The 17,037-nt window shown below is 38.3% G+C and overlaps 1 protein-coding gene across 3 annotated transcripts in view; it reads right to left on the bottom strand.

The window, feature by feature from the left end:
- The window catches only part of parga (poly (ADP-ribose) glycohydrolase a), a 71,392-nt gene that overhangs the window by 50,291 nt on the left and 4,064 nt on the right, over window positions 1-17,037 (bottom strand). The window contains exons 2-7 of one of the 3 annotated variants that reach the window (XM_057848414.1): window positions 15,052-15,119; window positions 14,521-14,985; window positions 10,825-10,960; window positions 9,161-9,283; window positions 9,012-9,092; window positions 8,718-8,792 (exon numbers count right to left, since the gene is read on the bottom strand). In XM_057848414.1, coding sequence (XP_057704397.1) covers window positions 8,718-8,792; window positions 9,012-9,092; window positions 9,161-9,283; window positions 10,825-10,960; window positions 14,521-14,985; window positions 15,052-15,080 — 909 coding nt within the window. In that variant the 5' untranslated portion in view covers window positions 15,081-15,119. The remainder of the gene's footprint in view (window positions 1-8,717; window positions 8,793-9,011; window positions 9,093-9,160; window positions 9,284-10,824; window positions 10,961-14,520; window positions 14,986-15,051; window positions 15,120-17,037) is intronic. The other 2 variants (XM_057848413.1, XM_057848415.1) reach the window with 2 other exon arrangements.

Here is a 17,037-nt window from a genome sequence, read left to right as displayed (position 1 = left end):
ACACCTTGGAAGAACGGCATTGATCCCATGTGACGTCACCGCTCGGCGACGTCAACAATGGCGAGCTACTAGTTTATTTTTTGAATGAAAATTTTACAAATTGTATTAAAACGAAAACATTAAGAGGAGTTTTATTATAAAATTACTATAACTTGTACTAACATTTATCTTTTAAGAACTACAAGTCTTTCTATCCATGGAGCGTGGATCACTTTAACAGAAAAAATGTTAATAATGTTAATGCCATCTTGTGGATTTACTGTTATAATAACCAAAGACAGTATTTATGTACAGTATGTTGAATGTATATATCCGTCTTGTCTTATCTTTCCATTCCAACAATTTACAGAAAAATATGGCATATTTTAGAGATGGTTTGAATTGCGATTAATTACAATTAATTTTTAAGCTGTGATTAACTCGATTAAAAATTCTAATCGTTTGACAGCCCTAGTTTCAACGCAATTCATTGTTTCAAGTTTTGCTTTGACTCAAGGATTGCAATTAAACAGAGTGCTATGAAGTACTTCTTTTAATATACTACGCCACACTAAAAATTCCACTTTATGTCATTTTTCTTTCTTGAGCTCAAGAGATCTTATTTCATAGTTAAGCCTTCACCTGTTTCAAGCTTTGGCAGTATTTTATTTTAAATTAAAGGCAAAGGAAAGCTTTGCTTGCATTAAGAATGGAGGACAGTCAGCGGAAGGGCAACTTGTACTTGACGGCCTTACTTAGCTTTTTTTTTTTTCAGATGGGATGGATCCTTTTAATTGAATTGGATGAAACAGTAAAGTGGCTCACGTAGCTGATCGATCTCACAAACGCAAGATGTTAAAGGTCTCCAGTTAACACTGAGCTTAAAATATCACAAACAATGCCAAAATGTAATAATATGCTGCAGAAAAAAATGCTGTAAAATCATAACTGCTCATTAAGATAAGAAATAACAGGACCTGTCAGATGATATTGAATGTAAATGTGGTTCTAGCATATTTTTTAGCAAGATGAAGCCTTTCAGCCTATGTTATTATGGGAAGTTGCAATGAACTCCATGAACAGACACCTCCCCGATATAAAATATTAAGTTTAATTTTATTGAAATGAAAAGAAAAATGTTATTTTTCAAGTTTCATGACAGTAATGCATACTAAGCATGTGCCGGTATGAGAGTTTGACGGTACGATAACCGTGAGCAAAAATACCGCGGTTTCACGGTATTGCAATTATAGCTCCAAAATTTTGAGATGTATGGGTTTTTAAAAAAAAAAAGAAAGAAAAAAAATTTTTTTTTTCATTGAACAGGATTTTTTTTCAAAACATATTTGCAAATTGGAACATGAATATAATGTGAAAATAAATAAATTAACAAAAAACAACAAATATTTTATATAAAATTAAAATAAATAGAACCTAGACTATACCCACAGCTCAAGTTGCTCAATATTAGAGTAAGAACAAAATAATTAATAAAAACACTTCTAAATAAAAATATATACTGTATGACTTTTTTTGAGGGGGGAAGCTCAAGTGAAGTTTTGCCATTTTCAGCCACTGTGTCAACTCTGTCTACATGATGCCATGCCTTTGTGTTAAAAAGAAAAAAGAATTAATAAGTTAATAAGTTAAGTTAAAAATGTATGTTAGTTTTATAAGTTAGTTAAAATGTAAATATTGTTGAGGAAAGGTTTCATCCAAAAAAAAAAGTGAGGAGTGAGACCTCCTTTCTCAATTAGCGATCTTTGACGCGATCCTTTTTCTTCCCCCCTTCATTCAAGCTTGTTTCTCACTCAGCGGCTGTGAGACATAAAACCTCGACAAAGCTGCTCTCCCAGCTTAGCATAGGCCAGTACTTCTCAAATGGTGGGGCGCGCCCCCCCAGGGGGTGACCTGGGGAACATGCTTTTTTTTTTTTTTTTTTTTTTTTTTTTGCCGTACTAGAATAAAGTGTACTTGCACATCCACTCCGTGGGTGGCAGTGGCGCTCTCATTTTCAAAGTGCGTGCAGTATTTTTGAAGTAAGCAATAGCACACGGAAGAGACTCATGCAGAGCTGGACTCACGCAGCGACCCACTGTCTTCTTCGGTTCTCACGTGTCCGGCCGAGAAGTGCCGTTTTCGGCTTGGGATCGTCACGACCACCGCCCTCACCTACGGTTCTCCCTCGGCCGCCGAGAATGCGCTTTTTTCGGGCCGTTTGCCTTTGACTTTTAATATAGTGGGAAATGAGGAAAGACCACTGTTTACTGAGTCTAAAAATGATTATAGCGGAGAAGCCAAATCAGTTAAGACGCCACTTAAAGACATTAGACCTCAATCTCATTGATAAGCCGCTTGATTGTTTTTCAGCGATAACGTGCCGAATATTGCCAATTGTCACAATCGTCCTGCTTTGTCAGTGTTATATCAGTAAACCAGTGAGCACTGTGGTGAATCAGCGAAAATAAAAACTTTCCTTCTGTCCAAAGACCTTTTTCCCGCCTTCTATTCAGTTTTGTTTTTTTTTCGGTCAAATTTTTTGGCATGTTGTCCTGAAGAGTAAATGTTTCGAATCAATTTGAATTTGTTATTATTTACTGATTTTATTACATTTTATTTTTCAGTATCAAATGGTCAAAAATGTACCTTGAGTGTATTTTTACAGTTTGGATGTGACTTTTTTTTTTTTTTTTTTTTTTTTTTAACTTCAGGCAAATTGATGCGCGTTAAGTCTTTTCTGTTACAAGCAACACAATGTTAAAAGTTATACTTTATTATAAGTTGATCTATGTTACTTTTTTTCTTTAATAGAAAAAAAAGGACACAATGTTAGGCTGAGGCGTAATTATAATAGTAATATAGACGAATGATACTATTTACAGTGGCGGCAGAGAGTTGGGGGGGGGGCGCGAAACATTTACGTCTTCCTTGGGGGGGCGTAACAGAAAATAATTGAGAAGCACTGGCATAGGCTAACATTCGTCTTTGTAAGTTTTAGTTAGTTTGTATATTGAATTTGAAAGGAAAATGAGTGTTTTGTTTTTGGCAAACTTTTTAATGGTGCTACTGCTATCCTGTTGAACCTAATCACACGTGGAAAAATACAATTGTACAACGTTTTAAATGTATTCATTTGTATATTTAAGCACGATTTGAGAGCTCAATAAATTGAAGAAAAGTACACCTTGTGTTTGGAGGGTTTGTTTTGGGGGTTTGCTGGCTGTTTAGCAGAATAGCGTCACTGACACTCACGGCAACAAACGGGAAGGGTGAGCGCTGCCGCACCAAGCCACTTCGGCTGCATTTTGGCACATGAAAAATAGTGAATACCGCACTAAGGTATGACGGAAAATTTTAGTGGTTTTGAAACCGCGACGTTTTCACACCACGGTAAACCGTGAAACCGGTAACCGGCACATGTCTAATGCATACCTGTCAACCCGAGGCCGTTGGCAATCTTCCAAATAGTGACGAATGCCCTTACAAATTGGTGACTAATCTTACAACGTTGTATATAGCATGCAATATGAAACAAAAATAAAACTCAATTTTAAAATACTATGATTTTACTGTTAATATTGTAACATATAACCTGGAGCAATGAAAAAACAATCAATATCTACAGCTACATCATGATTACTAAAATTAAAAGTGACTTTTGTTATAATTATATGTAGCACTTTTGGCAATTTCTATCAAGTCTTTTGATGGCTGCACTTCAGATCGCAGTTCAGTTTGACTTGATGGTAGTTCGTTAGTGTGTCCAATTATAAATTAAAAAGGTCAATTGATATAATGAACTCACCGATGCAATCTTTGAGTCAGGGAACATTTATTTTGCTAATTCTGAGAAGTGATCGGCAAAAAATTGGCCGAATAAAATCTCCGCTTTTGTCACTTTTCATTCTGCAGACTTCATCTTTATGACCAGTGTTGTTAATCTTACTTTTAAAAAGTAATTAATTAGTTACAAATGACTTCTCCCAAAAAGTAATTGAGTTATTAACTCAGTTACCTGAATGTAAGAGTAATTAGTTACTTGGCAAAGTAACTGGTCTTACCTTTCATGGTTATTTTTTTTTCATTTAAAACAAAAGCAACAAAAAAACAGTAACCTTTGCTATGTTTGGAAGTCATTTATTTATTATTTCATTTCACCGTGAAAGTTTTAAAACTGTTTCACCTTTTAAAGACAGATTCAAGATTTTGCCGATTTAAGAGTATTTTAGATAAAAAGTTACTTTGGTTTGCTAGGAAGGTTCACTACAACAGAGCCTTTCTGAGAAGTCTACTGCTCTAAAATAGCGGCTGTTTACTAATGCCACCGAGTCTCATTCCGTATGTAGTTCTATATGCATGAGATATCTAGACGTAGATTGCAGGCCGTCAGCTACAGTCAGGAAATATTGGCGCCACCTAGCCTAGCATCGCATTTTCAACAGTCACAACAAACGCTTCGCTCTCCGTGTATCTGACTTTTCTCACGTCATTCAACCAACGTAGTAACGCATAGTAACGCACATTGTCTCGTTGCCGAAACGGTGACAAAATCCGAACTGAGAAAAAAAAAACAATGCACGAAAAACATACAGATTTTGATCGTACGGCGTACACATTTAAAAATCAGTGCTCACTTGTACAAATTACGCCGAAACCGTACAACTTGACAGGTATGGTACTGTTGATTGTTTACAAACTACAGGTAGTCCCCAGGTAACGACGTACTTGATTTACGGGATTTCGACTACAATGTCGGAGTCTCGTCCGCCATTTTGTCTCCAGTCTGGTTTTTTTTGTCACATAAACAGTACCTTATTGTACCTCACAGTATCTTATATTTTACTTAATTAATATGACGTGTTTTTTACTGATTAAATGTGAAGTTGTTAAGCTTGACCGACAGCAAACAAAGCAATTGTGCTTTTTGCAGCTTTTGACTTCACTTTTGAGAATTTGTAAAGCTGTAACACAAATGTACTTATGTTCAAAACGACAGACATTTTAACAACAACACTCGACACAAAACAACTGGTGTTCAAACGTCCAACTAGTCTGATCAGTATGTAAATTTAGTAGATTATATTAGCCTAATTTACCAAACAAAAGTCTGCTAGCATAAATGCTACGAATGCTAACATATTTACAATTCTCATAACTTCACAAACTGCAGCTGTAAACTTAATTACAAATGCATACACAAACATACATTAGCTAAAATAACTTATAGGCTCACAGTGCCCTCCATAATTATTGGCACCCCTGGTTAAGATGTGTTTTTTAACTTCTAATAATTTTTTTAATTCAAATAATATGGGACCATAATGGAAAAAAACTGAAAAATCCAACCTTCAACACAAGTGCATTTATTCAGTGGGGAAAAAATCCCACATAAAGAAATTATTATTTGACATCAAATAATGTGTGTCACAATTATTAGCTCCCCTGGTGTTAATACTTTGTACAACCCCCTTCTGCCAACAAAACAAGGTCTGGTCTCATCTGACCAAAGCACACGGTCCCAGTTGAAGCCTGGGACCGTGTGCTTTGGTCAGATGAGACCAAGATTGAACTTTTTGGCAATAAACACTCTTAAGTGGGTCTGGGGTGCCACGAAAGATGCGCATGCTGAAAAGCACCTCATACCCACTGTGAAATATGGGGGTGGGTCAATGATGCTGTGGGGCTGTTTCGCTTCCAAAGGCCCTGGGAACCTTCTTAGGGTGCATGGCATCATGAATGCTTTGAAATACCAGGACATTTTAAATCAAAATCTGTTGCCCTCTGCCCGAAAGCTGAAGATGGGTCGTCACTGGGTCTTTCAGCAAGACAATGACCCTGAACATATGGCCAAATCTACACAGAAATGGTTCACCTGACACAAAATCAAGCTCCTCCCATGGCCATCTCAGTCCCCAGACCTTGTTTTCTTGGCAAAAGGGGGTCGTACAAAGTATTAACACCAGGGGTGCTAATAATTGTGACACACATTATTTGGTGTCGAATAAGCATTTCTTTATGTGGGATTTTTTCCCCACTAAATAAATGCACTTGTATTAAAGGTTGAATTTTTCTCTCTTTTTTTTTTTTCATTAAGGTCCCATATTATTTGAATAAAAAAAAAATTATTAGAAGCTAAAACACACATCTTAACCAGGGGTGCCAATAATCCTGGAGGGCACTGTATGTTGCCCAAACCAGAGCACAGCTCTCCTTTATCCATGTCAGACGAGCCTGATCCGCAGTCAAAAGGCTACAGTCCAGCCAGACCCAACGCTGCCACCAGACGGCAGTGTTTCCTCCATCATTAACCCTTTAACGCCGAACGTGTCGGGAGCGACGCGTTTACGCATGTCGTCTTTGAAGCTTCGTCACGCTGTAATTACATCACTCACGTGCCGCTGGTTGGTCTCATTTGAAAGTGCGGAAGTTGATGTCCACACCAGTTTTAATTTTAAGTCAATCGACCAAGTAAAACGGGAGATAATGTCATTTGAGTTTTATAGTTTTATTGCACTCATAAATATGCATTGACACGCTGCATGGACCATGTGTCTATCTCAATATTTCCATAATTTCTTGTCCTTTTTTCAAAACTGAAAGCAGCACAAAATACTACATATCCCAAGAGCCGTTGTGATGAATGACGAACCTAATGTGAACATTTTTAATAAATTGACGTGCAAGGTGCCAACTAAGGAAAAGGAGGCATGAACACCGGTTGGATTGCGCGAGCGACTTTGAAACGTGCAGAATGAATCGAAAACTAAATTTAGCGCAAGCTAATGCATTTTTTCATCAACTCAAGGAATAGGATGAGCTGTATTTGTCGTTTTCCTCGGATTAGTCGGCGTCTCGGCGAGTAGAAGTGACAGCAGCGCTCAAACGGCAGAAGAGTAGGCTGTGTGACGTTCTATGTGACGCAGCTCAGTGACCTGTTCAAAAACAAACTTTATTGAGTGCGCAAAAAAAAAAACTTTATCGAGTCGCATGCCTGAAAAAATTGAACTACTTGTCAATATTTTTGAAAATACTTTTTTTCCAATGTTACATATATTTTTTCTTCACTATGAATCTTTTCAATTTTTATATAGATGTGTGTTCAAAAAGCTTGATTGCATGTGTGTATACTTTAGATAAGGTGATGGGTATAATACCTAACTTCACAAAGAGATATCCTCCAAACCCTTTTTGTGTTAGATGATATATATAATTTTTTTTCTCACTATTTTGCACTGTACATAACCTGTTTTGACCATAGTATGTGTAAAGGCCAAAAACGCCTATGACCATACCCGCTGTTTGTGTTGAATAGTCAAACATAAAACTATTCAATTTTATTTTTTTCTAATAAATGTTTATCATAACAAGTTGAATAAATATTATCAAGCTTCAAAACGGTTGGTCGAGCATGTTTGGTTGTCAATGGGACACCAACATTACAAATTTTGGAAAAAATATTTTCGGATTTTTTTGTCTTTTTGGGTCCGAAATGTGGATTATAATTGGTCAGTGAAGAAAACAACAGTTTGGACATGAAGTTCAAGGTGTCCTGAAAAACGGGACCCAACTTGGCCATTGTGAACATTTTTTTCTTTGAAATATAAAGGCAACATCAAATGCATGCAAATTCGGCCAAAATAGGCTTAGGTGTTAAAGGGTTAAACAAAGTACAATACTTTTGGACTTTTGGATAGTTATTTTGAAATTTAGGACTACTTAAAGGGTTAATTCCTATTTACGCAGAAATTCGAGTTACGTCAGTGGCTTAGAAATGGAACTTGTTCATAACCCGGGGACTACCTGTATTGTCAAAAAGCTTTGATATGGAACATGTCAAATTAAAGCTAAGATGTTACATTTTTTAATGAGTTGGCAAACCCTGACTGAGATTTTTAGTTTCTCAGTGATCAAGCAATGATTGTGATTTTCCAAATGTGGCTTTTGAAATTCTTCTACTTTAACTGGTTATGACACTTTCAAAAATGTTTCAAAAAAGCATGACGTAATCCTTTGATGATTTAGTAATGAAAAATGTGCAACAAGGCATGTTTGAACTGTTTTTTTTTTGTAGTTTATAAATACTCATAGAAAAATCAACCCCTTAGTTCACAAAAAATGCTCAGTGTAAAGGGTTATAAATAACTGACTTTCCTAATCTACGTGCTTTAAAAAAATAAATAAATAAAAAGTACATCAGCCTCAAATATCGGCTTACAAAATCGGTTTTGGATATCGGCTGCCAAGTTCTTTTTAGGTGACGGTACCAGTTTCTGAAAATCCAATATAGGCTGCAAACAATGCATTTGCTAGTAGTAGTAGATCGGCTTCAAACGTTTAATTTTAGCAATTATTTTTGCAATTACTTGACGCTTGAAGTCACATACAAATATTCAATTTGAATTCATTACCAAAATCATAAGTCTGCTTTTATTGAAGATGACATAAATCAGATAAATGTACTTTTTTTTGCCTTTCTTCAATAAAACCAATACTTTTTCAAAAATAAAAATGAATAAGATGCAGTTTTCCCTTTTTTAATTAAAAAAAACAATAATTGTGCTATCCTGAGCAAAATGACTAAAACAGCCACATGGTTGAACATTTATTGTCACTAATGGCACTGAAAGAGTTAAGATGCTTAAAAAAATTTTTTTTTTTTTTTTAAAGTTGAATTCATACAGAAAACTTCCATGTTATTCTGATTTTCAGCATTATAATCTACAATATGTGCAGCATACCTCGGTGCAAAGGAGGTTGAGGGCAGTGAAGTCCCATTTCTTCGCATGTGCCGTGTTATATCTCAAGATGGCGTCCTAAATAATAATTTAAAAAATGTTACATATTTTAATATCATCAAGCAACTACATATTGATGTCATTAGCAAAGCAACGTTTAATAATATAGCAAACACTGCCACCATGTGGATGTTTGCAACACAACCGGAATAACTGACGGGAGAAAACGTGATTATTACCATTTTAGCTTAAGAAAAACGAGATAATCATCTCTCTCGTGCAAATCGATACGCTTACCCGCACATCTAGAGAACTTTTGAAGCCTCCTTGCAAGGCGGAGTGGATTAACTCCCAGCGACTCTGAACACCGCCACCGTCCTACGAGACACATTATTCCGCAATCAATTTTACCATTTCGGCATTCGCTCCTTTTGAAAATCTTTCACCTCCGTCTCCATGGGAAATAGATTCTTCTCGGAGCAAGGCATCTTGACGGACGTGTCGTCCCACGCGTCTTTGAACTTGCCGGGATACGGGACGGGAACCTCTCCTTCTCTCAGGAGATCTGTCTGTGAGATTGACAGATAAAAATGATTACCGTAAACTAGATGAATCGAGTACCAACTAATGGATTATGGAATTAATCGACAGCTATTTTGATAAGCGGGTTACCAAATTTTGGGGGACTATCAGGCACCTGACTATTAGCCACCGTCCCTAAATTTGACACGAAACTAGCATTTGTTCATAGATAAGCCACACTGGACTTTAAGCCGCAGCTGTTCTCACTGTATCATGGGATATTTATACCGGTAACACTATTTGACAGTGGCAGCATAAGACTGTCAAAAGACCAAATGAACCCCATTTTTGCCATCACTGCTCCCTTCTGGGAGACAGTCAACCTCTGCTGCCACCTGCTGTCAACACTGTTGTCGTCCAACATGCCTCCTAGTATGCATTGCAGCACTACATATGTAAATTACAATCAAAATTCATGCTCTGTGCTAATTATTTCTTCAGTTACTGTTCTAGTTGTTTCATTAATTGCTAGTTATGACACTTGGTAACACTTAATTTGACAATGGTGCCATAAGACTGTCACAAGACCATTACAACTATGACATGACACTGCCATGAGCATTAATGAATGTTTATGACAGATGGCATTTTGTGTCATCCAGAAAATTATCTCACTTTCGAATGGATGTAAAAGATCTGAGCTGGACTTATATGGAGTTACTGACATAATTTGCTGGATGACACCAAATGACACCCATCATAAGCATTCATAAATGCCCATGATAGTGTCATGTCATTGTTATGGCAGTCTTATGACGCTACTATCAAATTAAATTTTACCTATTAACTTAAATAATGTAAATCAACAAATAAGCCACACTGGACCATATGCCGCAGAATTCAAAATGAGTGGAAAAAAGTAATTACGGTAATCTTTTAAAAGACTTGGTTGAGCTAAAAAAAAATAAAATAAAAAAATAGTCCATATCGTCATATTTGAACGTTTTAACTGTTTAGCCGCCGTTGACGATGATACTTACAATCATGTGGCAATCATACGCCTGCTGTGAAGTTAAATTTAGTTTATACTTAGTAGATGTCCAATCCATTTTAACTGGGAGGGCGGCAGCAAATGAACGAAGTGGCCCTCCCACTTAAATGGACGAGATGTCGATCGCTGTCATTGGCAGCCAATAATTGGTAGTCAATATTCTCTTATTTTTACACATTTTTTAACTTACCGTATTTTCCCCACTACTCCGCATTGGAGTTTAAGGCACACGTTCAATGAATGGTCAACTGTTTTCATATATAGAGTGCACCATATTAAAGGTAGCAGTACTTATAAATGACATAAACAAAACAAAAAAAATCTTTCGTTTTTTTCCCCATTTTATTTGTTTTTTCAACTGAGAAGTAAATATCCCATTTTTCGGTAATTTCATTAAAGGTTTACTCATTCTTAATGTTATCGTTTATTTGTTCATCTTTCATTTTGAAAAAACAAAAAGGAAAAATAACTGACACCTGATTGCTTTACGTGTCTGAAACGTTAGTGAGGCTCAAGAAGAGTGTAATGGTTCCTCACCCTGACTGTGACAGTGTGACAGCTAGGCACGGCTTTCAGGTGAGAAAGTGGGGGGGCGCACTGGGGCATCCTGTTCAGCTCATCGATGGGGGTCCCCAGCCATCTTCTAGTCACGTCATTGGCAGGGGATGGAACGCTGCACAGACAAGTGACTAGAGGTGTGACAATATATTGAAATGGTGATACTGTATTAGAGCCAGGCGGTTTACCAAAAACTTAGTTACTTTAACAACTTTATCGAGTCGAATAACAACCCAATGGGCGGCCGGGTCGCATTTGGGAGCTGGAGTTGTGCTTGGACCGAAGGGCCAGCAGTTTAATTCCCGCAATGACTGTCCACTGTCGAAGTGCCCTTGGGCAAGGCACTGAACCCTAGTAATCGAAAACTCGATTACTAAAATAATCGATAGCTGTAGCACTAGTCGTTTTGTAGCTTTGCCTGTTGCAACAGGGGGTAGTCATCGCTTCAAGTTGGCAAGCATTGTTTACATCATATTAAAGTGATCCTCTACCTTAAATACATGTAGGCTCTAATAAACCACAATTGTTCTCTTGTACTAAAATATGTTGTTAGAAACACATAAAATGTTGAATCAATGGCAATATTTTATCATATTTAGTACATATTTTGACCGATAGTTGGCGCCATGTTTTGCGGGCTTGCAGTGATGACGTAAATGGGATGTTTCCAAATGTGTAGCGTGTACAACAATTGCGTATTGCTGCCTAAACGCGCTTAGTAAAATGCCACGATGTGCTGCTTTTGGATGCAATGTCCAGTCAAATGGAAACAAGGGGAGTGAAGTGAGTGGTCAAGGTGGAATTATTATTTTTTTGTGAATAAATGTGCATAAGTGGAAGCTTCTCCCCTTTTTGGTCCCTGTATGCTCGTATCCTACCTACCACGCATTACAACTGGCGCCCGAACATTTTTCCTGGATCCTCAGTCAAGTAAGGGATCCATCTAATTTCTGGATTCGTCGGTCCCACAGCGGCTTTTGGGATCAGTCTATTTTGTGGTTTTGACGGCCTGATGGCGGTTGCAACATAGCCAGGAGATCGGTCTAATTCCTGGATCTTCGAGTGAGTGAAAAAACACGGATTTGGATTACTATTGCTATCTTTTTTGTTGACTATTCTTCGTGGGAGTTTTCCCCAAATCATACCAAATAATTAAAGCACTATGGCACGCTACAATGACGACAGTGATTGACATGGACCTTACAACAATGTTGGAGTTCGTCAGGGAACGCGTGTTTGCGTACTGCTGAGCTCCCGAGTGAAGAGTGGTCAAGGTGAAAATATTTTTTTGTGTGAATAAATGTGCCTAAGTAGAAGCTTCTCCCCTTTTTGGTACTTTTATGCACGTATCCTACCTACCAGGCGTTACAATGTACAAGACATGGATTACACTCCATTCCAGGATTTGTTCTCGTCCAACTGTTGGCTTGTACTGTATGTAAAGCATACGACAGCTCTGGACACTAACAATCTACATAATTATACTGGGATAAGTTTGAAAACGCAATATCTCATCTTGAAGATCTGCCAACAAAAACCGGAGTTCTCAACAGCATACACTCTCTGCTCCGTTATCATTGAGACGCGCTTGCAGCGAGTACATCACCAGTTTTGTCCAATTCTTCTCTTATAAGGTACTGTATTTCCTGTTCTCATTTTGCCTTTGCTGCTCGTCTTGTGAACGACCTACAGTGCTGTCCTGCTCTTCACTTTTCCGATCTGGTTCAAATTGGAAGGGCAGAACCGACGACATGTTGGGGTAGCGAAGAGTGACACGCTGGAAGTTCGCCCCGGTGACGTCACGCACTGCGACGTAACAAGAATGGCGACCTATCACTTAAAATAATTTTACAAATATTCTTAAAACGAAAACATTAAGAGGGGTTTTAATATCAAATTATTATAACTCATACTAATATTTATCTTCTAAGAATTACTTGTCTTAAAGATCGAGGATCACTTTAATGTTGCACATTTACTCTGTGCGTTGACGTGTTTGTTTAGCATCTTAGGGATGTGATTTTTCTGTTGTCATTCTTATGTTGAGGCGGAAAAGGGAGAAAATTTGGTAAAAAGTAACTGATATTACTTTTAAAGTAACATAGTTACTTGGATAAGAAAATAATCAGTAACTAGATTACTTTTTTAAAGGTGTAATCAGTAATTAACTTATTTGCTCCCAAAAACCTATAAATACGTTCTATTTTTAATTGTTTCAGTGTCCCAAAGACGTATTTATACATCTTTTATGTTTTTTGTTTTCAAAAGAGCCATCTCTGGGTTCTGATTCAATTTAGCTCCAAAGCAGAAAGCTGAAAATCCATTTTAAAGCAATAAAACTGGCCACTGGAGGGCAGTAGCGCATTTGGTAAGACCCGGAACCCGATTCAACGGAACGAACGGCCGGGTCGCACGGCCGGGGCGCCGGCGGAAGACGACCGAATGGACGTCCAGGATGCCAGGCGCTGGACGACCGGGACCACCAGTGCAGCGGACGATGCAGTTGAGTCCGTGCTGCTCGCCAAGCAGAGACAGGCGGCGATGAGGGAAAAGTTTACCCCGGCTGTCGCGGCCACAACGGCGTCATCTCTCAGTTAGTTCTGTGTAAATAAATTGTTGCTTTGCTATCAAAAGCTCTATTTGTCCTGTTGTTTATCTTATTTTGTAAAAGGAAAACATTATTCAGATGTTTGGAATGTAACTAAAGCAAAAAATAGCTGTGTTAAAGTCAAAGTTATGTTTGAAATGTATGCTTTCACAAAAAGCTGAATTTCCCCGTTTTTTTTTTCCATCAGAAATTGGAAAATTGCTCAAACTAACCTATTTTCTAGGGCTGTCAAACGATTCAAATATTTAATCGAGTTAATTACATCTTAAAAATTAATTAATCATAATTAATCGCAATTCAAACCATCTATATAATATGCCATATTTTTCTGTAAATTATTGTTGGAATGGAAAGATAAGACAAGACGGATATTTATTCAACATACTGTACATAAGTACTGTATTTGTTTATTATAACAATAAATCAACAAGATGGCATTAACATTGTTAAAATTCTCCTAAAGCGATCCATGGCTAGAAAGACTTGTAGTTCTTAAAAGATAAATGTTATTACAAGTTATAGAAAATTCATATTAAAACCCCTCTTAATGTTTTCGTTTTATTAAAATTTGTAAAATTTTCAATCAAAAAAATAAACTAGTAGCTCGCCATTGTTGATGTCAATAATTACACCATGCTCACTCATTGTGCATAAACTCATAAAATCATTTGGACCCAAGCGCCAGCAGAGGGCGCCAAACACCAAAAAACAAGTAACAAGCGGACATGACACTGCTGTCATTTTAATCTGTTTGAGTGGGGCATGTGCGTTAATTGCGTCAAATATTTTAACGTAATTTAGAAAATTAAAGTCCGTTAACGCGATAATTTTGACAGCCCTACTATTTTCTAATGCTGATTTCTAAAGAATGGAAAAAGATACGAACTAACTTTTTTTTTCCTGCTGAAAGAAGAGAGTCTAATCTTTCTTTTGGTGGGTTCCATGTTTATATAGCAATAGAACAGAATTTTTTGCAGGCCTTGCAAAATCAGTCGAAATCCAGTAAACGGCCGGGAGCGAAGGGGGTTGCACCGGTGAATAAGGCTGGGAGTGAATGAGTTAAATACCTTTCAGTGGCACCTGACTGGTCGCAAAGCAAGTCTTGGCTTAAATCTGACGAGTCGTCCGCCACGGCCGAACGGGCGGCGTCGGTTTCCGGGACACCGCTCCGAGCTTCGCCGCAAGCACCTGGCAGCGTTTTACCGACGGGGCTGTCGGGACTTTGCATTACCACGTTGTCGGCCGACGGGCCCTTCCTCGCTTTGGAATTTGGGGATTTCGCTGTGACGCAGGAGGCTTTCCCAGGGTGAGTACCGGGAGAACTGGGCCTTTTTGACTTTTGTCCGTTGGAACACGGCGCAGCGGCCGGACTGCTACTTACGCTGGCGAGCGAAGGATCACTGCGCCGGCTTAAAGAAGCGCAGTCCATTAAATTCTGAGAGACCGTGTCTCCTTTTAGAAAACAGTCGACGTCTTGGCTTGCGCAGAAGAGTTCCACCGATCCGCCTTGAGATTGGCTGTCGCCGGTCACGCTAAAACACACAAAACAATAAGCAACACGCAAAGGATAAAATGTCACTCATCGTCTCTTAACGTACCTCCCCTGGGAATCCATTTCTGCATCCATATTGGAGAGAGGTCAGACAAGAGGGGTGGACGAAAGCTGCTTCAAAAATAATCAGGAATGAAAAACAAGGATCTACGCTCACATGCATCATTACGTGACACTTAAGTCAACTAACACGACACGATACGATTTGTGATACACGATGATCTCGCAATATGGCAATATAATATTTTACTGTGCAAGTAATAAACAGAAACTTCTGCTGTGAAATAAATGGAGTTTTTGCTAGTAGACGTCCGTTTGAAATGGGAGGATGGTGAGAATGGGGAGAATGGGGCTGTTTTGCTACCTCAGGGCCTGGACAACTTGCTATCTTTTAATGGAAGAATGAATTTGAAAGTTTTGCAGGAAAACCTGAGGCCGTCTGTCAGACAGTTGAAGCTAAAAGAGGATGGATGCCGCAACAAGACAATGATCCAAAACACAAAAGTAAATCAACTTCAGAATTGTTTCAGAAGAACAAAATACACGTTCTGGAGTGGCAAAGTCAAAGTCCAGACTTGAACCCTATTGAGATGCTGTGGCATGACCTAAAGACCGTGATTCATGCCAGACATCCCAGGAATCTGACTCAACTACAGCAGTTTTGTGTAGAAGAATGGGCCAAGATTAGTCCTGATCCATGTGCCAGACTGATCTGCAGCTACAGGAAGCGTCTGGTTGAAATTATTGCTGCCAAAGGTGGGCCATAAAATATTAAATGTGATAGTTTACTTACTTATTTTTCTTTCTTCTGTCATTGTTTGCATACTATCCTCATTAAAATATGAAAACCTAGAAAAGTTTGGGTGGTTTTAGTTTAAAAGGCAGGCACTTTATTTTCCTCTGTGTGATTTTGACAAAGATCAGATCACATTTGATGGTGGTTTGATGAAGAAATGCGACAAATTCCAAAAAGTTTAGATACTTTTTCATCCAACTGTACGTCGTGCTGAATCCATTTTTGGAGATTCTGTGGCTTCCTCTGGTTCGATTTTGCAGTTAACTTTGTCTACACATTGCTTAATTAATCTAAACCGAAAGTCCGTAGCAGAAAATGTAAAAAATGGCACCCATAAGCGGATTTTCAGGGGGGAGCCAGGGCCCCCCTGCCCCCGGTGGCCAAAAAGTGTCATTGCATGTAACTGACTTCCCTATAGACCCTACTCACATGACGTCACAACCACGCCTCCGCGCCATATTGTCCGTCTACTCGTCGTGTTGACGCATTACCGCTACGTGAATTCCTCCTATTATGGCGTGTTTTTCTGCTCGTTAACATTAATAATCAAAATGGTGAAGGCGTGTGTGGCGGTTGGTTGCAATAACAGAGAAGATAGACGGAGAGACTTGAAGTTCTACCGTATTCCGAGAGACCCGGGGAGAGGAGAGCGAGATGGACTGCTGCAATTCGACGAGAAAACTGGGCACCAAACGATCACTACAGATTATGTAGCAGTCATTTTATATCTGGTAAGATGCATTTAATATATATTTAGAGGGTTTTGGGCTGACAACCAAAATTAAGATCATTGCGAGGCTAATCGCCGACAACATACAGTTTCAAATTCAAGATGCTTATTTCTTCCACCATCATTATTTTTTGAATAATATTTTGCTGGTACCAAGTGAAAGACGTTAAACAGGTGTGTCCAAACCTTTTGCAAAGGGGGCCAGATTTGGTGTGGTAAAAATGCGGGGGGCTACCTTGGCTGATTTACATAGAACAATATATTTAAACCAATTTTAGCATGCCCTTCTGTGTGTCACATTTGCTTTATAATTTTTTTTAAATTCATAATTTCAACAATCTCGTCTTTGTGGCGTTCTCTTTCGACACTCGGGCTCTTGCGAAATACTGCTGCTGTGAAATTAAACTAGCTTCAAGTTGCTATAATTTCTCGCTGCGTATCTTCCCTGTAATGTTGTCGTACATGTCAGCATGTCTTGTTTAGTAATATTGCGTTACATCGAACTC

This window comes from Corythoichthys intestinalis, chromosome 10 (assembly GCF_030265065.1).
Source record: "Corythoichthys intestinalis isolate RoL2023-P3 chromosome 10, ASM3026506v1, whole genome shotgun sequence".
NCBI classification, from domain to species: domain Eukaryota; kingdom Metazoa; phylum Chordata; class Actinopteri; order Syngnathiformes; family Syngnathidae; genus Corythoichthys; species Corythoichthys intestinalis.
Note: the sequence above shows the minus strand (reverse complement) of the source record. Positions and strands in the feature narration are given on the sequence as shown.